We start from the raw sequence: 27435 nt of genomic DNA, 5'->3' as shown, positions 1-27435 counted from the left end.
ATCAGTTGATCCTTAAACCATTAATTATCTCTTAGCGACAGAAAGGTAGCCTTTAAGAGAATAAAATAAAAAATGTACTCAGGTTTATTGTCTATATTTTTCCCCAAGTGAATACATTTACATAGTCAACTAATCAAATGGTTTTGCACTGAAAGTAAATTACTTGCTCTATTATTGAATAGTTGTTAAAAATACACCTGTTGACAATCACAATGTGAATAATTTCTGATAGGACTGACATCTTGATATGTAGGTAATTTAACACCAGTTGTGTTACACAATTTAATTGCAGTTACATGATGACACCCTAAAATAAATGATGAAACAAAGAGACATATACATTGATTTTAAATAAACATTGCATAGAATATGAGCAGACATAATTTTAACAGGATAAGATTGTGTGTCCAGGTTAGTGCTGGGATGAAAATGAGACTTCTAGTTTCATTTCACATCATCATGCCTGAAAAGTACAAATAAAAGTATTTGAACATTGTTAAATAACTTTTTAAAGGCAAGTCTGAACTGATTGTCGCTGCCTAATCTACAGACAATCTGTTATCTGATTCTTTGTATCTCTTGTACAAACAAACCCAAAAAACATTTATCTGATTAGACAATGGGATATTCTTTTATATTTTTTTCGTTAGAATGTTAACCATTGCTTGGTTTTACTGATTAAGTTTATGCTGGTAAGTGTATTCAGTTACAATACTGTCATGTTGCCTGATGCGAGTTTAATTTGAACATATCTCACCTGGCCATCTGTTTATACATGCCCAGAGCCTCCTGTGTCACATATTGGATGAACGCTGGATCCTGCAGCTTGAGATCAGCAGGTACAGTCAGGGTGAGAGTGGGGGAGTTTAGGATATTGACTTCCACTTGAGTGTCTGCTGCTTGGGTGATGTCGCCCTCTTCAGTCTGTGCCACAACCTAATCACAAATGGCTTGTTTAGGATTAAAGAGTATAATCAATTTTCAGATTTTTCTACCTAGTATTGTATGAAGCCTGATGGTCTGATACAGATATTTGTACAGTTACTTTTACTGTAACTACCTTACCTCCAATCCAGATCAATTTTATTCTTTCTCATAAAGTACTGTGGCCATACCATGGTACAGAGAGGATATCAGATAGCAATATGATGGTACTTTGATACTGTATATGGGTCAATGATGTGATGCTCAGTTTTTATTTTATTTTCCTGGATTTATCAAGTTATTCAAAAATAGATTAATGCAATTAACAATTACTTAAATATACATACACTATGATGAACATGTTTTCAATTTTTAAGTTTGACGTCATTGTGATTTTTATATATATATATTACACATTTTAAGTCAGAAGTTTACATACACTTAGGTTGAAGACATTTGAAAAAGGTTGAAGACATTTTTAACCACTCCACAGATTTAATATTAGTAAACTAGTTTTGGCAAGTAATTTAGTTTAATCTACTCTGTGCATAACACAAATATTTTTTCCAGCAATTGTTTACAGACAGATTATTTAACTTTTAACTGACTATATCACTATTCCACCGGGTCAGAAGTTTACATAACTGTGCCTTTAAGCAGCTTGGAAAATTCCAGAAAATGATGTCAAGCCTTTAGATAATTAGCCAATTAGCTTCTGATTGGAGGTGTACCTGTGGATGTCAAAAGAAATCAGCCAAGGCCTTAGAAAAAAATGGTGGACTTCCACAAGTCTGGTTTCCTTGGGCACAATTTCCAAATGCCTGAAGGTAATGCGTTCATCTGTACAAACAATAGTACAAGTATAAACACCATGGGACCATGCAGCCATCATACTGACATAATCTGTCAACTAGAGATGAACGTAGTTTGGTGTGAAAAGTGCAAAACAATCCCAGAAATACAGCAAAGGACCTTGTAAAGATGCTGGAGGTAACAGGCAGACAAGTATCCAAATTCACAGAAAAACAAAACAAATATCAATATAACCTGAAAGGCTGCTCAGCAAGAAATAATTAACTGCTCTAAAACCACCATAAAAAGCCAGACTACAGTGGACATGGGACAAATATCATACTTTTTTGGATAAATATCCTCTGGTGTAATGAAACAAAAATGTAACTGTTTGGCCATAATGACCATCGTTTTGTTTGGAGGAAAAGGGGTGAGGCTTTCAAACCGAAGAACACCATCCCAACCATGAAGCATGGGGTGGCAGAATTATGTTGTTGTATGTGTGTGTGCTTTGATGGGAGGGATGGAGGTACTGGTGCACTTCACAAAATAGATGGCATCATGAGGAAGGAAAATTATGTGGATATATTGTAGCAACATCTCAAGCTGTCAGCCAAGAAGTTAAAGCTCAGTCACAAATGGGTCTTCCAATGGACAATGACCCCAAGCATACCTTCATAAGTTGTGGCAAAATGGCTTAAGGAAAACAAAGTCAAGGTATTGGAGTGGCCATCACAAAGCCCTGACCTCAATCTGATTGAAAATTTGTAGGCAGAACTGAAAAAGCATATGCGAGGAAGAAGGCCTACAAACCTGACTCCGTTACACCAGTTCTGTCTGGAAGAATGGGCCAAAATTCCAGCGACATCTTGGAATGTGATGAAAGAAATAAAAGCTGAAAAAATGATTCTCTCTACTATTATTCTGACATTTATCATTCTTAAAATAAAGTAGTGTTCCTAACTGAGCTAAGACAGGGAAAGTTTTCTATGATTAAATGTCAGGAATTGTGAATATATATATTAAAATAAAAAATGTGATTTAACTGTCGGGAGACATAATATTCTCATTAAAAGCTGAAATTCTCAAATGAAATGTTGGCTTAAGTTTGTAATAATCTTTTATAACTATTTATTTCTTTTAAAAAATGTATAAATAGTGAAACGATTTCATTTAAAAATATTGTTAATACTTTTGTTCAGTTTGGTGGTGTGACCAACATTCGGTTGTCATGTGACCACAAAAACTAAAACATAGAGGACCCCTTTAGACCCTTATCATTTGACCTTATTCAGGTCAAATTGAGTACCCTAAGAATACATCCTGATATTAATGACTCATGATTCATGATTATTTACATACACTGTAAAAACAAATTGTGTGAGTTTCCAGTAAATTCCTGGCACCAAGTTGCATGACTTCCACAGTATATTTTACAGTAGAAGTTCTACAGTTTATTACAATTAAAAGACAACTATATACTGTGAATTTACTCTGAACAGAGCCATTACATTTCTGTAATGTAGCAGTGCTGTATTGTAGAATCACAATTATCACACTTATATATTTAACCTGCAATGTTTGTAAATTGTCACCATTATTAAGTTATGTATGCTGTGAGCTGATTTCTGTGTGTACCTGTTTGCCAACTCTACTAAAAGTTTATGTGCATTAACAGATCAATCAAATCACAGTCTGGCATTGCAAGCATCACTACCTCATTTTTTGATTACAACCATTTATCTTTTTCTTACAAATGCATCCTATAGTGTAGACTACACATCTTGATCAGACAAAGTCAATCTCTAAATTGAACAAATTTTCTCCGTCACACAGTGCAAAGAATAATGTTCTTTAATAAAAATTGCACCAGCTAGGAAAACATTTATTTACTGTAAATTGCCGGTAGCCATATCACTCTGTAGCTCAAGACCGGTTGCCTACTGAAGCTAAGCAGGGTTGAGCCTTGTCAGTACCTGAATGGGAGACCTCCTGGGGAAACTAAGGTTGCTGATGGAAGAGGTATTATGGAGTCCAGCAGGTGGTGTCCACCCTGCAGACTGTGTAGGATCCTATTGCCCCAGTATAGTGATGGGGACACTATGCTGCAAAAAGCCACTGTCCTTTGGATGTGACGTTAAACTGAGTTCTTAACTCTCTGTGGTAATTAATAATCCCATGACATTTCTTGAAAAAAGTAGGGGGGTAACCCTGGTGTCCTGGCCAAATTCCCACCCATTGGCCTTTGTCAATCATGGCTTCCTAATAATCCCCATCCATTTATTGGCTCAATCACTCCACTTTCTCCTTGCCACCAATAGCTGGTGTGTGGTGAGCACACTGTGGATGCTGCACACTGATGGTGGTTGAGGAGAGTACCCTGTTGACTGTGTAAAGTGCTTTGAGTGTAGTGTCTGAAAAGTACTATGTAACATTCATTCATAAGTAAGTCAAATTTACCATTCAAACAAAACACAATTATCCCACAATGCAGTGTGATATTGTTATTTTTGTGTGATAACAGAAAATGGCACAGTCTCCATTGATTTTACAGTAAAATTCTGAAAGTAGTATTTTATTGTTAAAATTAATGTTAAATATTGTCAAATCCATGCAGTTTTTTTATACAGTGTATGTATTTGTATCATGTATATATGATTACCTTGAAAATTTGATTTAAAACCTTTTTGAAATTAATGATTCATAATAAATGAATATTTTTCTCTTTTTCTTTTTTTTTTATTCAAGCACATAAAATAAGTGTAAAATCGTAATATTTGATTTGCACAAGTGGATGAAGTGACAACTATCTATACTGATTGGTTAAACCTGCAATGTCATCTGTCCTTCCTCACTCATTTTATTCAGAATAAATGCCTTTTCACCAACATGATCACACGGGATCAGTTCGGCATGTTGTTTCCGATAGTTCAGGTGTTGTACCTAATTCTGATATTTATGTACAAATACAAATCTGTTTGTATACAAATATACAGATGCAAGGGAATGTATGGCAGAAGAGGGAATGTTGGATAAATATAAATAGACTAAGCTGTGTATTGCACATTATTATTGCTCAATGGGGCTGTTTTAACTATTCATGAGATGGATAGCTTGAGGGAAAAAACTGTTCCTGTGCCTGACGGTTCTGGTGCTCAGTGCTCTGAAGCGCCTGCCAGAAGTAACAGTTCAAAAAGTTAGTGGGCTGGGTGAGTGGAGTCCAGAGTGATTTTTCCAGATCCTTTTCCTCACTCTGGAAGTGTATAGTTCTTAAAGGGAGGGCAGGGGGCAACCAATAATCCTCTCAGCAGTCCGAACTGTCCTTTGTAGTCTTCTGATGTCCGATTTCATAGCTGAAACAAACCAGACAGTTACTGAAGTGCAGAGGACAGACTCAATGACTGCTGTGTAGAACTGTATCAGCACCGCCTGTGGCAGGTTGAACTTCCTCAGCTGATGAAGGAAGTACAACCTCTGCTGGGCCTTTTTAACAATGGAGTCGATGTGTATCTCCCTCTTCAGGTCCTGTGAGATGGTAGTGCCCAGGAACCTGTATGACTCCACTGCTGCCACAGTGCTGTTTATAATGGTGAGGGGGGATAATGATGGGGTGTTCCTCCTAAAGTCCACTATCATCTGCACTGTTTTGAGTGTGTTCATCTCCAGGTTGTTTTGACAGCACCACTGAGACAGCTGTTCAACCTCTCTTCTGTATACTGACTCATCGTCATCTTGGATGAGGTCGATGACAGTAGTGTCATCTGCAAACTTCAGGAACTTGACATAGTGGTCCTTGGCGGTGCAGTCATTGGTACACATGGAGAAGAGTAGTGAGGAGAGCACATATCCCTGGGGGGCACCAGTGATAATCGTACATGTGCTGGAAGTGAATTTCCCCTGTCTCACTAGCTGCTGCCTGCCCATCAGAAAGCTGGTGGTCCACTGACAGATAGACATGGGAACAGAGAATTGATGCAATTTAGTCCAGAGAATAGCTGGGATGATGGTGTTGACAGCCAAACTGAAGTCCACAAAAAGGATCCTTGCATTTGACCCTGATCTGTCCAGATATTGCAGAATATGATGCAATCCCATGTTGACTGCATTATTCACAGACCTGTTTGCTCAATAAGATGCTGTATCGCAAATTGAAAGGGAATTAGAAAGGGTCCAGTGATGTCCTTCAGGTGGGCCAACACTAGTCTCTCAAATGACTTCATGACCACAGACGTCAGAGCGACTGGTCTGTAGTCATTCATTTGTGTGATTTTGGGTTTCTTTGGGACAGGAATGATGGTAATTATTTGTTATTAGTATTTTATTTCATAAACCTGTTAGTTGTAAATGATACATGCAGTAGTCACAAGAAATGTGCTGTAATTGTCTATCTTTCAACATTGGCAGAAAAAAACATTGTCATGTACCAGGATAATATCTGTTTATTATGGGTGGATTCATTTTCAGCACCTATCTAGATACTAACTCACTCATTCTTCTGCCTGGATGCTCAGATAGTCATAAAAATAGGTTTGTTGAATTAACACAGGCAACACTATAAGTCAAATTAAGCATTTGACTATTTGGACATAAACAGTCTTATTATTCAGGGGGTAATAACTGGGCTGAGTCATTTTTACCCACGTGCCTAGATTCTACTTTCCTCATTCTTATGGCTGGTGGCTAAAACAAGCAACACTGTATTTATTTGACTATTTTGAAATAAATATCCTCATAATTCAGGAGGTAATAACTGGGCAGGATGATTTAACCTACCTTCCTGGATTCTACCTCCCTCATTTTTTTGTCTGGGAGCTCAAACAATTGAAATGCCAAATAAATGTCTTGAAAATGGATTTGGTGGATTGACACAAGTATGTCCCATAATATATGTCATTCTATTGACATAGACAGTCTTAATATTCAGGGGGGGTAAAAACTGGGCAGGTCATTTGTACTCATTTGCCTGGATTCTACCTTCTTCATTCTTCTGTCTGGATGCTCAGATAGACATAAAAATAGTTTTGGCATATTAACACAAGCAACACCTCATGTCCCATACTGTATTTGATTCTTTTGACAGTCTTATTATTCAGGGGGTAATAACTGGGCGGGTTCATTTTTACCTACCTGCCTGGAATCTACCTCACTCAATATTCTAGATGAATGTTCAGATAGTCATAAAAATAGGTTTGGTATATTACCACAAGCAACACTAAATGTCCCCCCTGGCATTTGATACAAATAATATAGACAAACTTGTTATTCAGTTGGGTAAAAACTGGGCGGGGTCATTTTTACCAACCTGCCTGGATTCTACTTCCCTGATTCCTCTTGCTGGATGCTCAGATATTCATGAAAATTGGTTTAGTGTAGTAACAAAAGCAAGATAATTCTGTATGTCCTATACACCATTTTATTCAAATGATATATTTCATTAAACCTGTTTGAATGTGTCCTACATAATTGTAACAGGCAAACATAGAAAATGCACTTTGTCCCTGAACACAAGATTGGTGGTACCACTGATTGCAGCAGTCATAGGCAATTTAAAATCAAAAATGTCCACCGTGTATGCTAGCCTTGCACACCATTCCTCATCTGCCAACAGCAATGCGTACTGCGATTTTTCTGCTGTTAAGAAGATTTTTAGTTCTTCCCTCAGTTCATACATACACAACAATACTTTACCACTGGACAGCTATCAGACCTCCATATGAAACAATAAAGTCTGATGGTCTTCCTCCATCTCCTCACATAAGGTGGCTTATAGGCTGCTTTTCAAAGGTTTTGTTTTTAGAAAGATGACAATCCGCACTGCACCGTCCAACATGTCCGACAGCTCTTTTGGTAACATCTTGGCTCAAGTGCCTCTTGATAAAAAAAAGTGTGTGACCACAACATTTGGATTTTTCTCTTTGACTCTGCTGACGAATCCCTTGGTAGGCCCGGTAATAGATGCTGCAACATCGGTACACACACTTACACAGTTTTCCCATTTTAGTCCTCCATGTTTAATATAATCGGATGTCACTCGAAATATTTCCTCTCCTGTTGTTTTGATGGCAACTCTTTGCAAAAAATTTTTTTCTCTCTGATGATTTCACAATCCACAAAGCACACATTTGCTAACAGCTGGGAATGTTCACTTATGTCTCTTGATTCATCAACCTGAAGTGCAAATTTTCCACTAGTTAAATAATTTTTCGAGTACAACACTCAATGTCAGCGGATATATCATCAATGATATATGGTGGGTGGGGGGATTGATAATTTTCCACGGCACACCTGACAACCTGTCAACACACTAGTGTGGCACAGCAGTCGGGAAACACTAATCCAAAATAACGCAAAAAATGTATGATCTTTCAGCAATGTTACGGACAGACACTGTAACTGTTGGTGGACTGGGTACTTACCCAGTAGGGCTGGGCGATATGATGATATATATCGTGACGATTTAAAGTGTCAATCGATAGAGACTTTGTTATATTGTGTAGCCTATACTGCAATATGTAAATGTCCATGCACACAGCGTGGTCTTCTCTATCTGTGGGCAGGGCAACACGTGCAGTGTTGGACTGGGAAGAGAAATCAGCCCCGGATTTTACATGGCAACTGGCCTAAAACTTGTCCTTTTCTGCATATCGCTGCACCGTTTTTGGGGTCCGTTCTGCATAAAGCGACGGTACATTTCAACTTATCCCGGCCCATTCAACACGTTTCTCAGCCAACCCACCGGTTCACAAGGTTCTCCCGGTGGCCAGTCTGCCCCTTATCAGCCCCAAAGTGCGTCGGCCCACTGAGAAAATGCCCGGTATGCCAGATTACCAGTCCAGCCCTGATCACTCGAGACTGAGAGAATTGAAGAAACATGGAAAGGTATTTTCCAGCATTTTAAATTTTTCTGTGGCCACACAAGCTAATTGAATGACCTTCATTGCGCTTTTGGCACTTCAAAAGTGCTAAATATTCTTCTCATCTGACACGTGAATGTTTCAAGTGACTCTGGTGCGTGCTGTCTCTGGAACTCCGAAGTGTGCGTGAATACTGCAGGCTGTCTAATATTTACGCTCCAGAGACAGGAGATATCTCCACAGAATGGAATGACACCCAAACAGGTCAAGCTTGTTATTAAAACAGGTGCAACGTCTGTGTTGTGGGTTCACAAAAGCCAGCACAGAGCAGACAAATCTATTCTGCTAACTGTGTCGCACGACGATATAATCACTCATAATTCAAGCAATCTGTTTTACAACCTCAAAATAAAGCACACAAAAGAATATCATGAAATACAAAAGATGAACTGCGCCATAATTTGGTTGTTTACTTATTTTGCCAGATGTTATGTTTATTAGATTTTTTTTCTCTTCAAGAATTGTTTATTTCTGTTGTATATTTTGTTGTTTACTTATGTTTTATTTTCTTTCTCACATTGCTTTGAGAAGATCTTAAGTTTATTGAGGAAAGTTTATAATAATAATAATAATGGTTAACAATATTTCAAACTGAAATGTGGCATACTGTGAAATTGAGTATTTTGGTAAGGTAGATTTTTGAAAACAAGTTGATTTTTTTATATATTATTTATTTACTTTGACATTGTGTTTTTCTCTATAAAGAGGAAGTTTTCATTTATAAAGTATTTAATTCACTGACTGGAGTTCCAAAAATAGGCATTACAATAAGGCTATTTAGTTTATAAATCAGTTTTTTATTGATTTTATTGAAATCTTTTACTATATTTTGATATATATTGTTATCGTGATATAAAATTATTCATATAGTGATATACGATTTTGGTCATATTGTACACCCCTATTACCCAGTTATTATCACTACATTCCTCCCCATAGTCATGGCACAGCTGGCTCAGGTCATCTAAAAATAACCAATTAAAGTGAGAAGGATAACATGAATGCACACTATGCATTGTAAAAGATATTTTGCACCCTATTAAATCTAAATGGTACAGGTGAAATTCTGAGAAACAAATCTAAGCACACTGGAAAAAGTTTTCTCTAAAATACTTTGCAATAACATTAAACATACTGCTGTTTTAGAGAAGAGTTCCAGCCTAATTTCTCTAATTTCCTTCCTTAATTCTAACACTCCCTTTGTCGTTTAGGAAAACACTTAGCTCCTCTCTGAGTACACATTATGAAAACTAAAAAAGAAGAAAAGAAGCAATTTGATCATACAGAGAAATCAAACATAAATTAGACATCAGCAGACTATATACACCATAATTATTCTACATTGTGTTTCCAAAGATAATGCTTTAAGGAATTGACAGTTTAGGAGGATAAGTGTTCTTCACAGATGAGCTCTATAACATAGAGCTATTTTGCATCAATTACTTTCAAAGTAAAGACACCACAGGATGTGCCATCTTGTTATTTTGGGTGAGGCAGTGTATCGCTTGACCACCATGACACATTGCATCCCTTGTATCGCAAAAAAGCCATTAACATGAAAATCATTATTGTAACATTGAAACATAACTGATTTTATTTAGCAAGAAATTATAGATTTAGCACATAAAAAGCACATTGTGTAGATTAACAACTTCAACTACCTTGTTACATCCTGGCATTGTTTAATATTTGGCAAACATTCTAACATGGGGTCAAGGAACAAAGCCCTCCTTTGGGATGGCAGAATAACCTTTTAAGTTTTTCAATAATTAACTATTTTTATAGTTGAAAAATTGTGTGCCTTTTATTTACTGCATTTGAGACAAGGATGAATTGTGATTTTGATAGATGTTTGGTTGAGTTTGCAATGGTGAGACTTGTTTTCTTTACAGAAAATATTTCTGTATTATTCAGAATGACTATCTGTGATTATAGATTTGTGTGTGTTTACTATGATAATTGTTCTAGACAACACTTTTTGAGAGAGACTATTATGACCTGTTTGACCTCTCTAAAGAACCTCCTGTACACAAAGTCATAGATTGTGTAAATGCTCAATAGGAAATGGAAGTGCAGCGTAGTTCTAGCGGGAAGACCAGCAGGTGCACATCATCACATCATTAGCTGGGTAACTCCTAGCCAATTGCACGTAAGCCAATGCTTTATAAGTCCGCTCACAATCAATCACATTGCTGTTTCGGTGTGCTAACACTGCAACCTCCACCTCCCCACCAGCACCAGTTGAGCCCTGTCCCGCAGGGGGGGTAGGTTGCTCACCCCTACCTCCTATCTCCGGCAGGACATGACGGTTCCGGGTACAACTACCTCGGACTGCCGGACGGGGCCTACGCCAAAGAGAGAGACATCACCTCCCGTTTTACATCTATCAAATAAATGGCATCTCAAACTTCACTCAAGCCTGCGTGTCTTCCTGATAGAAATACAGTGTTGCATTTATTATTTCACAAAATCTATTTTATGACTATCTGAGCATCCAGCTAGAAGATTGAGGGAGTTAGAATCCAGACAGGTGGATAAAAATGGCTCTGCCTTATTATTATCACTCTGAATAATAAGACTGTCTATTTAAATACAAACGAATGCTTTATGGGATATATAGTGTTGCATTTATGAATCCGCCAAACCTATTTTATGACTTTCTGAGCATCTAGACAGAAGAATGAGTGAGTTAGAATCTAGATAGGTGCTGAAAATGACCCCCTGAATAAGGAGGCTATTTATGTCAAAAGAGCAAATGGCTTCATTTGACTTATAGTGTTGCCTGTGTTAATTCACCAAACCTATTTTTTATAACTATCTGAGCATCCAGGCAGAAGAATGAGTGAGTTAGAATCTAGATAGGTGCTGAAAATGAATCCGCCCATAATAAACAGATATTATTCTGGAATATAACGTTTTTTTCCCCAGCATAGCCATTTCAGAGAGGTCGCCGATGCCTGTTCCAGCAATGCCTGGATGCCCATCTTTTAGTCTAGCTGATCCCACAAAAGCTCAATAGGGATAACTGTTGTCCAATGTCTGTATTCCTTTGCCCACTCTAACCTTTTCTTTTTGTTTTTCTGTTTCAAAAGTGGCTATTTCTTTGTAATTCTTCCCATATGATGACATTTCTCTTTACTGTTGTACATGAAACTTGGATTGAACATGTAGAAATCATAGTATGTAATGCTGGGGGCTCCCCGGTCTTTTTGTTTAAGTTAATTATTAAATAATTATTTATGTTGTTAAGCCGGTTCTCACCTCCTCCTTTCCCTTTTACCTTGTTACAAAGACAAAAAAATATATAAATATTATATGAAGATATAACCATCCCGTGGCCATGTTTCCAATTTCTATTTTTAACTGGAGTATAAAAGTACGAAAAACAACTTGCTGTTTATTTTTTAATATTGGTTTTGTAAATGATTACTGAAAAAGTAGTTTTTAGTTTTTCCGATTTTGGATTCTTAATTGAATATGAAAAGAACAAATGATACACGGATTATGCATGAATGACTTTTTTTCTTGTTTTTGGCTATTTGTTTTTAAACTGAAAAACAAGCAGATACAACATAAATTGCTGTGGTGTGATAAAGAGATATAATGGAAATGTGATGAACGGTTTATTGGTTATTTCATTTTGAAGACAAAAACAAGAAAACAAATAATCCGAAGTTACATGGACAATTTTAATACTTTCTATTACATATTTTAAATTCCTTGATTGTAACACCGCTTTTTATTTAGTTTTTTTTTTTTCAATTGCCATAAATTTAAAAAAGAAAAAAAAAAAGAAAATGGTAGTAACTTGGTATTTTTTTTGGTACTTTTTTGTTAGTGTCTTACCGTTGCGATGCTGAAGATGTTCTCAGGGGTGGTGTTGTTGTTGGTAAACTCGGTCACCCAACCAAAGTCAGAGGCCATGTTGCTGAGCCAGTTGATAGTGTCATCAGTATGATGTTGCACAATGTCCAGCACCTCCTCATACTGCTGTTTTGACACCTCCAAAAGCTGAGAAGCCTCATCAAGCTCCACATGCAGCTCCTTTATATTTGGGCAATCTGTTACTCATAAATTACACACAAATAAGCTCCATGTTTGAAGTTAAAGGGCTAAAAAAAAATGTTTTTTATAATAATTCCTCCATCACCTACTTACCCTCATGTTGTTCCAAACCTGTATGACTTTCTGCCATCACAAAAGGACATATTATGTTCAACTCAGTCACCTTTTAATTTCATTGCATCTTTTCCCAATTCAATAAAAGTAAATGGTGACTGAGATCTGCCTAACATGCCCTTTTGTTTTTCATGGAACAAAAAAAGTCATAAAGGTTTGGAACAACATCATGGTGAGTGATTGACAGTACAATTTTCATTTTTGATTTTGCTATCCTTTTAACAATAAGATTAATCCTTGTTATCTGAACTTAGTTAGATGTTTTTGTTACCAGTCAATAAGGTTCCCTGGCAGGCCTCACACTTGCTCTGTAGCTGCCAGCACTCTGAGGATTGCCTGCGTAGATCTCTGCAAAGTCTTTTGTTCTGTAGGAACAGGGGGAAGACGTTCTTCTCTGGGGTAAACACACAAACACATACAAAGAAAGTTGATTAATGCATGCAGGACTCTTTAATTGATCTTAGGGAACTCTGTACATGTGTATTATTGCATGAACCTATGTATTAGGACAAATTACCTCTCCCTTTCTCTGTCTCCTTCACAGTTTCATGAAGGTCGCTGAACACTTGTGTGACCACTGCCCCAAACTCCTCCAGCACACTTCTGCCAAAGTCAAAGAAGGACTCCAGCACATCATCCAGGCCCACCCCCTGCAGGAAGGCAGAATCCAGGGCTTTGTTGGCAGGCTTGAGTCCCAGCTCACTTCCCCTGTCCTCCTGGAGCTTAGGGCTGAAGGCTTTGTGCAGAGCCTGGTCCAGCTCATGGTGGAAATGGGAAACCAGCACCACGCTGCGATTGACCAGGGTTCCAACCTTAGTGAGGAGGTTGTTGAAGGAGTCCTTGATTCTCACCACATCCAGGTCAGGATTCTCCGCACTCTGGTTCAACACTACCTCATCCTGAGTATCACGAGGACCCAAGCGAGAGCTCAGTCTTTGGAAGAAGTTCTGTATCTGTGGAGAAGAGAAGTATAATGTAGTATAATAGTGTAGGAAGTTGATTCCTTTGTATCACACATTCAACCACTTTTTCATGTTAATATGGATGTGAATATCTACTAAACATGTAAGCACAGAAAAATATGGATCTATTATGTTTCTGCTCTCAGTATGTCACAGTATTTGGAAAAAGGGATGCGTTCAGTTTAAATGGTGCAGGTGAATTATGGTTCTGTACTTTATTAGTGAAGGTGGCGAAGCCGCGGCGACAGGTGTTGATATAGAAGTTCTTACAGGTGTCCTCCAGACAAGGTCGGCATTCCTCCCAGGAGGATTTAAGAGACTCCTTACACTGCTCCTCGGCTTCATTTAGTTTCTTTACTACCTCATGGGCTATCTCTGCTGCCCCCTAGTGGTACAAGAAGGTATAATAGATAGATAGAATATAGAAGTCTAATAGAAGAATATTTGATTTTTGTTGTGGCAGGCTTCAGTAAAATGTTAAATGTTTTATCATTTACTCATGTACTTGATGACCCACATGCCATCCCAGATGTGTATGACGTTTTTCTTCTGCAGAACACAAATTAAGATTTTTAGAAAAATATTTCTGCTCTGTTGGCCCTCACATTGCAAGTAAATGGTGGCCAGAACTCTGAAGGTCTAAATATCACACAAAGGCATTATGAAAGTAATTCATATGACTCCAGTGTTTTAATCGATGTCTTCTGAAGTGATCCAATCGGTTTTGAGCGAGAACAAACCAAAATATAACTCCTTTTTCAATGTGCATCTTGCCATCGAAGTCTCTAGGTGCAATTATGATTTCAAGCTCGATTCCACTTCATAGTGTTTGACACATGTGCAAAGCTCTAGATGGTGCTAGGAAGTGTAATTGAGCTTGAAATCATAATCGCCAAGGAGACTGCTGTTAAGATTTATGGTGAAAAAGGAAATATATTTTGGTCTGTTCACACCCAGAAAACCATTGAATCACTTCAGAAGACATGGATTAAACCACTGGAGTCGTATGGATTACTTTTATGATGCCTTTATGTGATAATTGGACCTTCAGAGTTCTGGCCACCATTCGCTTGCATTGTATGGACCTACATCATCATCACCATCATCGGCATGCCTGCTAACAGAGCATTTTCTTTTACACTCTACATTGCCAACTCTCTCTGTCCATAGCTCGCATATAGTGGCCCCTTCGGCATATAGCAGCACTGTTTTGCTCCCCTCTTCAGCCAGTCACAACCCATTTGGCCCCGTTTCATGGTCAGCCCACCGGGAAAAGTCACGATTCTCCCTATGGCCAGTCCGCTCCTGCCTACAGAGCTGAAACATTCTAAAAATATGAATTTGTGTTCTGCAGAAGAAATAAAGACATACACATCTGGGATGGCATGAGGGTGAGTAAATGATGAGAGAATAATTTTTTTGGTGAACATTTTGGTGATACCTTTAATAGCACAATGGTATTCAGTTCTCTGTCATTTTTATTTCAAGAACAGTACAGAGATGAAAGGAAATGATGTGGAGTAGAGAGAGGGGAAAGTCATGTGAACATAGTATAGTCCTCTCCCCATTTAATTATGAATTTTAACATTGCAGCACTGGCTCATGCATGTGAGCACAGACCTTCTTCTTCTCCCCGCTATGCCTGAGAGAATTCATGAGATTTGTGTGCTTCTCCTCATTTCTGGCCATCACCTCCTTCATTTGTTTGATTCCATACAGTGCCTTGCTCACCTCCTGATCCACCAGCTTCTCGCCTTCGATAGACAGGCCTGAAACACCATCAACACATACTGTAAATCAGTGAGCGCATTTTCAGGTCATTTTGTTCACATATTCTGTATCATGATTTATGCCGGGATCTGCTGTTCCTGGCATTAGTAAATTCATTCAACAGGAGTGGAGAACCTATTTATGATATTCAGCACTTCAAGACTCACGTTTGAGAGTGTCGGCTGAAACCAGAGGCAGTGCTGTATCAGGGACGCAATAAAAGGCCCCCAGAGATGCCAGTAAAACCAGAGAGAGTATCAACACCCTCATCCTCAGCAACTATCCTTTTAAGTCTCAGATGATAAAGAAAACCTGTTAAAGAAACAAATATTTGCCTTAATACTTCATTTTATTAGCAGACCTATTTCTGAATGAGACATGTTTAAACATAACTAATATCATCCTTAAAGAGATAGTTCATCCAAAATGGAAATTTCGGTCATAATTTAATCACATTCGTATTGTTTCAAAGCCATATGACTTCCTATTTTCAGTGGAACAAAAAGGAGATGTTTTAGGCAGATGTTTGATGACATCCTCAGTATGGGGGAAAAGATACAATGAAAAATATTGGAGATTGAGTCTCTCTGCCTAACATCTAATTTTGTGTTCCACAGAGGAAGGAAAGTCAAATTGGTTAATTTATAACTAAATGGTGAGTAAATGATGACAGAACTGTCATTTTTGAGTAAACAATCCCTTAACAGTAGTTTGTTGAACCATCTCTATTTATCATCTTCTTGCACACCCAGCATCAGTCACTTTGCTGTCTCCCACAGAGATTTGTAGTAGTAATACCAGTGAGTAACCACTGAGTAGCACTGCATCTATTAAATTAAAATAATTTATTTCACTGTTTCGTTTGTACTTGTATACATTTCTGTCATGTGGTATGTCTGTCCATCTTTAGTTTATTGTCAGATCAATTTAGAATTGTAATCCATTCTTTAATCTGCATCTAGATATTTCCAGATTATAAGCGACCCAATGGCTCTCAGAAGTGTCTTTTCTGGGATTAAGGGGTATGCACAAAATGTGACATAGGTAATTAAAGGAATATTCCTGATTCAATTCAAGTTAAGCTCAATCAACAGATTTTGTGCCATAATGTTGATCACCACAAATAATAATAATAATAATAATTTGACTCGCCCCACCTTTTTTTTTTGAAAAAGAAAAGAAGCAAAAATCAAGGTTATAGTGAGACACTTACAATAGAAGTGAACGGGGCCAATTTTTGGAGGATTAAAAAGCAAAAATATGAAGCTTATAATTTTATAAAAGCATGTACATTAATTCTTCTGTTAAATTTCATGTATTATTTGAGCAGTAAAGTTGCTTAAATTTTACAGTCATTTTAGGGTTTGCATTGTTACATCATTATGGCAACAAAGTTGTAAATTTGGATATAACTACACAGAAATGGTTAGTATGCGATTTTATCACACTAAAATCGTGTTAACACGCAATTTGTTAACATATTCTGGCAATACTTTTGAAGAAATTAGTATTTTAACATTTAAGGCTTAGCCCCATTTATATCCATTGTAAATGCCTCACTGTAACTTATTTTTTTTATTTATTTTTGTGATAATCAACATCATGCCACAAATGCTGTCGATTGAGCTTAACTTGTAATGAACCCAGAATATTCCTTTAAAATTATTACAGAATGTGGCAATAAGTTCACATTATCAACCAAAGATGCAAAGATTTTATATACATCTTAAAAGTCTTGTGACTTAATTTAATTGATCCCTTAATAAACTGAACTCCGATGTTACCATACCTTTGATTTGGCAAACAGTGAATTTAGAACTGAGAAATTGATTGTTTACAAGATCAGAGAAGACATGAAAGGCGTTATCTTGAAAGACAAGGCATTTTAGACATTGAACTAAGTCTCAGACTACAGTTGTAAGATCCAGAGGTGCAATGCAGAAAATCAATACAGTTAGTACTGAGAGACGTGAGAAAATTCCACAAAAGGTATATTGGTTTATTAGAAATGAGAAGTTCACCAGCTTTGCTTCATGGCAATCTGTTGTCTAAACCTTACAAAACAAAGTTCCAATTTGGTAAGTTCAAGTCAAAAGCTTATGTTGTAAAGCTGTTGAGTCATATGTCATGTGTCTGAGTGCTGGTAAAACAATCACCCTCAATCAATCAATGTAATTTTCTCCCACCAATGGTATTCGCGCCCCAATTCGAGGGGATTACACAATAGTGTCTGCATTAGCAAAAAGGAGGATGTGCTTTTAAAGCCATAGAATCACTGCTTAAGTAATTAAGTAATTAGCAAATAAAGGACTCAGCTAACTTTATACTGTGCATTTAAAATTCTATTATCTAGTATCTGTAGTTCTCATATCCTAAAATTATAACCCTTACAATGGAGTAAATGTGCATGTCTTCTATTGTTATTAGTGATTTGTTTACTATTAGGTCATCAAACATCAACATTGCATGTTGTAAGCATGTTGATGTTTAACATATATTATTTTCTTCCATAGTCAAATACTCTCCATAGTTTGTATTTTACAGTACTGGTCAATTAAATGTCTCAAGTGTGAAAGATAAGTATTTGTGCCTTGATCAATGTAGTTCATGAAATATGGATAAAGCTAGGTGCATAGATTCAATGCCTCAAACACCCCCCCCCACCACCACCCCACCCCCAAATCTATTCCCTTGAATAAAGCACACTCACTTCCAGATAAAAACAGTAATGATTTGACTACAATCTATACACTAGATAATAAGGAAATATCTAGTAAACAGCATCATCTTAATCTAAAAAGAACTCACCAGAAAATTCTCTCTAATGCCTGACTGCACAGTGTGTGTGATGGTATTATGTTATTTTCTGTGTCGAAGGAAGGTGTGCTGTTTATCTGTACCTGGATGGTTCTATTTATGCAGTGTCGCACCAGAGGTGATCCAATTAAAGTATTGAAAGGTTGGGGCCTGACGTAATCCAGCCATCAACACTAGTAAACAGCCTTTTTTTGTGCCATACTCAGTACACTTATTTTAAATACATGTATGACTTTCATATAACCACAGATAATTTTGATACTGTATGTATTTATTATCTTATGTGGTCTAATTGTTAAATACTGCATTATTGGCCTGGGTAGCTCAGCGAGTAAAGACACTGACTACCACCCTGGAGTCACGAGTTCAAATCCAAGGTGTGCTGAGTGACTCCAGGCAGGTCTCTCAAGAAACCAAATTGGCCCGGTTGCTAGGAAGGGTAGAGTCACCTCCTCGTAGAGGCTATAATGTGATTCGCTCTCGGTGGGGCGCATGCTGAGTTGTGTGTGGATGCTGCGGAGAATAGCGTGAAACCTCCACATATGATTTGTCTCTGCGGTAACATGCTCAACAAGCCACGTGATAAGATGTGCAGATTGATGGTCTCAGATTTGTCCTCCACCACCTGGATTGAGGCGAGTCACTACGCCACCACGAGGAGTTTGAAAGCATTGGGAATTGGGCATTACAAATGCTGCATTATAGGTTCTTATTATAATATTTACAGTCTGTAAATATACAGTATGCAGCAAAGCTAAATCAGTTGTTATCAACATATGAAACAATGCAGGAATATTTATGTGACTGGGCAGCTACTTTATTTTTTAAAGATTTATAAACAGTTTGTAAACCTTGCCTTTATAATAAAACAAATATTCCAAACAGGCCTGTATTCCCCTTACGTTTCCCATTAGCACACCATGTCTTTTAATAGTGCCCTCTATTCAGGGCTTGAAAATAGTATTTTCTAACCTCTAATGAGAAACAGAAATATGGGCCACTGTTATGTCCATCTAAGCTAAATTCAAAGACACCTGTTTCACGTAAATCTATCTGGACCTGTCACGTTCATCTAGTGCCACAGACCAGACAGCTTGGCACACTGAGGGTGATTACTCAATTGTTAGCCAGTTCTCGATCTGAGACTATGGGAACCTTGCCCAAACAGGGCAGAATAAATATAACCAGTAAAGACAGAACAGTCTAGTTGGTCAGAATAAAATGATGTAGACACAGACATTTTCCATATTCGTGTTTCCACCAAAATACAATTTATTACTTTCATTGCTTCTACTGTAAAAATAAATAAATGTAATTTCCTTCAAGCTCTCTATGAAGCTTTCAGAATGTGGACTCTGACATAAATTTTGGACAGTGGTAGCTAATACAAAGTTATCACAGTTTTCTGTACTAACAATAACTATTACTGCAACTATGATTAATATGGTATATTTTTGTAAGGGTATTTGAAAGAAAAGGGACAGTTTGATGGTAAGTAAAATTGGATAAGGCATCTGCTTTGGCACAAAAGCTGCACAATAATTAAGAGGACCTGTAAAGTAGGTTTAGATCCCAGCAGTAGAGCTGTAATACGTTTATGTTGTTTTTTTATGTTAGTGCTTAGCCTTGTTAAGTTGAAAAAACATTTCTGGCCAGTGCAACAAAGTCGCGTGGTGCAATGGATCACACGAATCTGCACAATCCAGAGGGATGTCAAATAATTAATCACGGATCCCTGCGGTAAAGGAGTTAAGTAAGAAATACAAAGAACAAAATGAGCTGTGCGCTTATTAAAGTGGAACGACTGTGCAAGCAATTCTGGACAACAGTCAATACTCTCACTCTAAAAAAGGTGCATGATAACTGATGAGAAAGAGATTCAGTAGAACTTGTGTATAGGCCGACATTGCATTATATTTGTATATTTTAATGCACTTTGCAGATATTCCTAATAATAAGAATTATAATTTATACACATACTTCAAATATATTAATAAATAATTGTAATCACCATTTAATTATAATGCTTTACTATAGGAACACCTTTGAAGAAACAGTTATGTGGTTCAAAGCTACTCTTAAAAAAACATACAGGCGGAACTGCACGTAATCTGTGTTGCGTAATCAGATTACAAAAATCAATTATGTATTTTAAATGTTTTATTTTGAAACGACTTTTCATGGATTACTTGATTACATATCGATTACATGACCTAATTTTTGTAGGCAAATTGTTGTTTGATTTCATGTTTATTAATGCTTAATGAAAGGAGTGTACATTTTTATTTACAGTAATACACTTAAAATCAGTTAATTATAATATGGGACCTACAATCCAAAAGTAATCAGACGAGTGTACCTTAAAGTGTAATCTAAAATATTATGTTAGGATACACTTTATAATTGTAGTTGTAATTTGTTATGAGTACCAGATACAGCTAATATTATAGTATTGGTCTCTAATATATTATTAAAGGTATTATAATGTTGTATTACTGTGATTTCTACTTTCTTCGAAGGCTGAGAAAAGCACATCTCCCACCCCCATCCTCACTACATTCTATAGAGGGACTATTGAGAGCATCCTGAGCAGCTGCATCACTGCCTGGTTTGGGACTTGCACCGTTTCGGACCGCAAAGCCCTGCAGAGGATAGTGAGGACAGCTGAGAAGATCATTGGGGTCTCTCTTCTCTCCATCAAAGACATTTACACCAAACGCTGCATCCGCAAAGCAACCAGCATTGTGGACGACCCCACACACCCCTCACACAAACTCTTCACCCTCCTGCCGTCTGGCAAGAGGTACCGAAGGATTCGGGCCCTCACGGCCAGACTGTGTAACAGCTTCTTCCCCCAAGCCATCAGACCCCTCAATACTCAGAGACTGGTTTGGCACACACACACACACAAACACACACACACACACACACACACACACACACACACGTGTCCTGAGTTGCACTTTAATTACTGTCACTTTATAACCTATATAAAATATATATTATATATTATATATACTACCTTAGTTGTGTAGTCTCATGTGGTCCTGTGTTTGTCCTATGTTGTTTTTATGTAGCACCATGGTCCTGGAGGAACGTTGTCTCGTTTTGCTGTGTACTGTACTAACTGTATATGGTTGAAACGACAATAAAAACCATTGACTTGACGTCATTTATTTAAAAGAATATACGACTGATACATTTTATTAATTCATTATGATTTGTGAATGTGTTATAATGCATTAATAACACCTTCACAATCCATTTTACATTTAAGCATAATAGAAAGTTATGACTACACCTTTTTTTTTTTTTTTTAAGATAAAAATTGTTCCTTCTTAGCATGCTTGAACCACATAGCACATTTTGATATTTAGACTGCAAAAGTTCTGCCTTCAGGACATGGTGAAAAACATTGCAAAGCAAATGAAGATATCTGAAATGCTGAGTTTGGGATAAACTCTTTAAAGACATAGTATGAGTAGTATTGTGCATTTTCTGGAATGTTCCTTATTACAGATTAAATTTCACTGTATACTCCAAGCCCAATAATAACCAATGCAACGTGTAAGACCCTCCCATGTGCCAAGAGGAAGTTTAACTCCAGATGCGCAGCAGAGTAAAAGGCTCCTCAGTGAAGTGGAGGCTGCTGCTTTTCACCTGGTTTTCCTTTAAGAACCCACGAGACTCACTCACTTTTGAAAACAAGTAGACTAACAGACACCCTACGGACTCTCAACTTCTCTGTGGTTCTTGGGTAGCAGTCAGCATGCAGAAGAGGAGGTATCGTTACTTACCTTAACTGCATTTCCATCGTGAATCGTTACTCATGGAGAGAGAGACAATGTTTGTTTTTTAGCAAAAGTTTGTCTGTAAAGCAACGATCACCCATTCCATTTGTTGTTTCCTTTTTCTTGTACAACTTTTGCGTCAGTCACAGGGATATGAGGATGCAAGAACTCCGCCATATGTTTCAGGTGGAATGCTCGCATCTGTGAAACTTTAGGACATTTTCCACACTGTGGAGGAACTACAGAGGCAGTAGCTTTCAGAGCAAGATCATTGTGCTTCAGCACTATAATTGAGTCTGCACTATTGTCATGAGATTGATGTGAACGTTTGGCTCGTAACGGAACGGTGAACCTCAGTTTTACCAAAATGAAGGGTAAGCGACAGCAAAAATGTTTGCTTTAGGCCTATAATTGTTTTCTGTTGACACTTTGTTGAAACGGTGCCTTTGTAAGACATTGAACGAGTCTATCCACGCGTATGCCTCTTTACTTTTTTCCTTCTCTTTCTTCTTGTTTTTTCCCTTGTGAGTGGAATGCCTGTAACTTCAGCGCATGAAACATCTGGTTGCAATTAAACTGCTCGTGGTGTCTAAGGGGCCGTTCAGACCATACACGTTCTTGCGCAAAACAAAATCTAAACGCAGTGAAGCGAATACAACGCAGGTGTCTCAGGAAGCATTTTAAAAAGTTGACGTTCTTTGTTACCTGACACAGCGTACCAAAAACAGCACTGCTGTGCGAGACATGACATAACGGCGAAAGCCGTCTGTCTAAATGTGGACGAGCACAATAACGCATTCGGTGCGAACGGCCCTTAATCTTGGCCGTTTATTTGGCTGAACTGCCAGAAGACAGCTGTATAAAATTATCCACACTGACCCGGCTATTGTGTGGGATTTTCATGGGCATTGCTTTCCTTACCCTTAAACATTTTCAAAAGCGTGGACTACGTTAAAAATGAAACATTTGTGAGAATTACGTTTTTATTTATTTATTTATTTTTATTTACATATTCTATATAAGTTAAACAACATGGTTTTAATTCAACATTAACTTTTTTTAAAAAGTGTAAACTGCTGTTAAAGCGATCGTTCACCTAAAATTAAAATTCTCATAATTTACTCACCCTCCTGGCATCCCAGGTGTATAACTTTCTTTCTTCTGCAGAACACATATTAAGATATTTAGAAGAATATTTCAACTCTCTAGGTCCTCACAATGCAAGTGAATGTGTGCCAACATTGTTAAGATCCAAAAGCCACATAAATCAGCATAAAAGCAATCTATATGACTCCAGTGGTTAAATCTATGTGTGCAGACCCTATATGATAGGTGTGGGTGAGAAACAGATCAATATTTAAAGGTGCGCTCAGTATTTTTAATTTTTTGTCCTCATTTAATTTTTTTTTCTTCTAAAGAAATTAATAGTAATATTGAAACATATTTATGTAATCATGACCACTCATGTGAGATGAAGAGTTCAGTCTTATCAGTAACCTTATAAAAGCTCTTTTACATGGAGCATGGGCACCCTCATGGGGAAGCCATGTTTGCATCACATGATGAGCTGAATACTACTTGCTTAATCTCAGTAACTGCTCCTGGATTAAATTAATTCTTGTTTACTGTCCAAAGTTAATTTCTACAATGGCATAGGTAACTGAAAACGACTGTGTTTGAATGATGCAGCATCCTGGCCACTAGTGGTCACTGTAAGCCAATGTAAGCCACTTTGACATACTTGAAAAAATTATAAAGTAATTTTTTTTTCATAAATTCTCCTCCTTTACGAGTAGGGGGCAATATGCATGAAGAATGTGAATCACCAAAAACAGAAGGAGAAAGTGAAAGTGAAGGAAAAAGGACTTAAATATTTATCTGTTTCTCACCCACACCTGTCATATTGCATCAGAAGATATGGATTTAACCATCAGAGTAGTCTGGAGTAATTTTATGTTGCCCTGATGTGTATTTTGGAGTTTCAATTTTTTAAACTCCTTTTAACTTGCATTGTATGGACCTACAGGGCTGAGAAATTCTTCTAAAAATCTTAATTTGTGTTCAGCAAATGAAAGAAAGTCATACACATCTTGGATGGTATGAGGGCGAGTAAATGATGAGAGCATTTTCATTTATGGGTGAACTATCCCTTTAATTCTAAGTGTGCAGCAGTGGAAAATAATGAGTCAGGGTTATTATTGAAATGAAAAGGTCTACTGTAGAAAATAAAAAAAATCATTCACATACTGAATAATTTTACATGTTCATTGGCCTGATGCTCTGACAAACAGGAAACACCACACCTTAACTTGAAAGTTTTGTGCTTTAATTGTGAGTTATGCAATTATTATGTTCTTCTCATATTTTGATCAACTGCCCGAATGCTGCCATCTAGCGAAATGATAAATCACATTATAGATTTAGCTCTGTTATACAGGCTACTCATGCATGCTGGCTTTCATTCTTTTCTAAGCAGAGACATAAACATTTAAACAGACATTTTGAAATTGACATTTAAAACAAATCACTTCTGAATGAAAGTTGTATCTAATTGGCACAATGTTTGTGTCAGAACAGTAAAAATCTGTTTTCCTGTGGTTTGTCTGGATATAGGCCAAACTTAAAACAAATGAGTTATCTGTTTTTAGTTAAACTTTTGAATAGAAAAAATCTCGTTTTTAATGTATCCATACAATTATTCAAGGAATTAACATATTAGTTTTCTTAAAAAAGAAAAAAAAAAAAGTTTAATTGACGCAATTTCCAAACAAACCAATTCTGATTGTATAAGCAGGAATTAGTGGACTTCTTGTCATTATGTTTATGTCTAACAGTGACAGTTTTCTCGAGCAATGCCTGGATTTAGGCCAAACTTTTTGGTTAATCTTTTGTTAAAATGTATTAAATAATTTAATGAATGAACATTTTAGAGATTAGTAAACAGAGCAAAAAGTAGCCTACATGGAAATAACCTTACAAGCAGGCACGTGCACACATAGACATCAAAGGGGTCTTGAGCACCTGCCCTTTTTTCTTCCTTGAGAGATAGTGCCCTTTTTTCATTTTTTTTGTTTTTTTTTTAAATAAATGTATGTATATATATCTATATATATATATATATAGATATATATATATATGCAGCACACATCGGCACATTAGACCCACAGAAATGCAGGCAGCAGCCTCTCCCAGCTCCAATCCCAGTTGTGTTTTTCTTGGCTTGTGTGGAGGTGAGTGGTGATTAACAATAGACTAAGCTACCAGTGCCTCGACTTTACAGCTAGTTAGCCAAAAGACAAATATAGTTAACTTGTGTCTTGCTAACATGCATGACTCATTAGCTACTAGCTAATGTAATAAGTTAGCTAAAGTTTAGCTGAGGCAATATAACATGGCCATACAGGCTAATGTACTTAATGGAGGCACTACAGGTGAATACAGTAAAATTTGTGTCTAATAACGTTATCACAATTGCCAGATTAATATGCAAATTAGGCATTAACTAATTGAAATGCACTAATTTGCATACATTGAAATGTTATGTATTCCTATAACACCAAAATAATTCAAATGATTTAATGACTTGTGCAATATAAACAAATTATTAGTGAAACTATTTCCCTCTCCTTGGTGCAGTCATTTATTCTAAATACATCAAATCAAATAAAAAATCTAATCGCTTTATTGTCACACGACCATATGCAGAAGTGCAACAGTGGGTGTACCAATTTACAATAAACAACATATTTACACAACACAATTTACAAATCTAATGTGAAAGTGGGTATAATTTCATACTTGAAATTAAGTGTAAAAAGTCTAGTGTAAAGGGATTAATGGAAAGGAGGAGGCGAGAACCGGCTTGATGATATAAATAATATTTTAATGAAAAACTAAACAAAAAGACAAACACACAAAGGTGTCAGACAGCTGCCCCTCTCTCGCTGTCCCACTGCAGTCTACATTCGGCCTTTATCCCTCTCTGTGGCTTGATTAGCCTGATTAGGGGCCGGGTGTGTAGCATCACAACCCGGCCCTGCCCTCAGCCCTGTCACATGCCTTACTCGTTCTCTCAGGCTGGGGAGCCCCCGGCATGATGTACACCCCCACTCTTTCCCTGGGGTCATCCCCGTCTACATGGATGAGGGTGGGTGCAAGGGGAGGGAAATAAAAAAAAAATTGGCACCTACACGCCATAAAGACAATCGTGCCAAATTAACAAAAACATTTTTAATAAAAAGAGGGAAAGGCCAACAAGGAGTGGCAGTGGGAGAGAGAAAGGAGAAAAAAACCCCACTTACTCGCTGGTTCTCCTATACACTGTAGCTTGGTCCTCGGCCACTCCTCCACCCTCTAATGGATGACAGCCGCACCTCCCCTGACGGATCGGAGGCAGACCTCCGGTCCCTGGCGGACAGAACACCCTGTTGCGTTTTTGGTGGACGGTAGGGTTCTCCCCCACCCCTGGCAGCGGTAACTGCTCCAGGCGGTTGTTTGAGAGCCCCTCTGCCCCTCGCAGTCAGTTTGCTGTTCCTCCGCTTCCAAGCGGCTGGGCTCCTCCGTCCTCTGGCGGATGGCCATGGCTGCTCCATTGGGGTGGATTGTAGTGGCGAGGACTCTACTTAGGCGCATCCCTCCACCAGTGTAACCAGCGTAAAGGGATTAAAGGAAAGGAGGAGGCGAGAACCGGCTTGACGATATAAATAATAGTTTAATGAAAAACTAAACAAAAACACAAACACACAAAGGTCTCGGACAGCTGCCCGTAAATCTCTCTCTCTGTCGCACTGCAGCTTCCAGTCTGCCTTTATACCTCTCGGAGTCTTGATTAGCCTGATTAGGGGCCGGGTGTGTAGCATCACGACCCGGCCCCGCCCTCCGCCCTGTCAAACATAGAAAACATGCACATTGTGGCAAAGTTTCCTTTGCTGTTGCCTGCTCTTGTGATAAACCTAGAGAGTACTAAATAACCATGGTCTCTGTGTGAACTGATTATTTTGTAGAAAGTCTGAATCAATTGCGTGAGTGTAAAATAATTAAAATAATTTGGCAATGAAGTTAGAGTTGTGTTAATATATAACATTTTGCTTAATTTTTTTAAAAATAAATATTTATGAGAAGTGCCCTTTTTTTCCACTTGAGCACCTGCCCCCCAAAATGTCTGTGCACGTCCCTGCTTAAAAGGCAGTTTAGGCCACACACACTGTTAAATGCTGTTTTTCTGAGTTTGGAGTCACCGGTAGTCTTCCATGATACTCCTCCATGCGTAATATTCTACGCCTTAAA

The 27435-nt window shown here is 37.6% G+C and overlaps 2 protein-coding genes across 2 annotated transcripts in view; one reads left to right on the top strand and one right to left on the bottom strand.

Annotated features, from left to right (window-relative positions):
- Positions 1-83: 83 nt before the first annotated feature.
- clul1 (clusterin-like 1 (retinal)) lies at positions 84-18416 on the bottom strand. Its single transcript, XM_052128874.1, has 9 exons — positions 18350-18416; positions 15709-15853; positions 15392-15540; positions 13986-14156; positions 13327-13762; positions 13081-13203; positions 12477-12691; positions 758-936; positions 84-463 (listed from the first exon to the last, which is right to left on the bottom strand). The coding sequence occupies exons 2-9, from the start codon at positions 15809-15811 to the stop codon at positions 445-447; spliced, it is 1395 nt and encodes a 464-aa protein (XP_051984834.1). The 5' UTR covers positions 15812-15853; positions 18350-18416; the 3' UTR covers positions 84-444.
- Positions 18417-21968: 3552 nt separating this feature from the next.
- LOC127645306 (collectin-12-like) overlaps positions 21969-27435 on the top strand; it is a 98491-nt gene continuing 93024 nt past the window's right edge. Inside the window, 1 exon segment of the mRNA XM_052128881.1 lies at positions 21969-22523. Within this exon segment, the coding sequence (XP_051984841.1) occupies positions 22517-22523 (7 nt within the window). The 5' untranslated portion in view covers positions 21969-22516.

Source organism: Xyrauchen texanus, chromosome 6 (assembly GCF_025860055.1).
Source record: "Xyrauchen texanus isolate HMW12.3.18 chromosome 6, RBS_HiC_50CHRs, whole genome shotgun sequence".
In the NCBI taxonomy this organism is placed as follows: Eukaryota; Metazoa; Chordata; class Actinopteri; order Cypriniformes; family Catostomidae; genus Xyrauchen; species Xyrauchen texanus.
The sequence above is the reverse complement of the archived record's forward strand: the minus strand, read 5'-3'. Positions and strand labels throughout refer to the sequence as shown.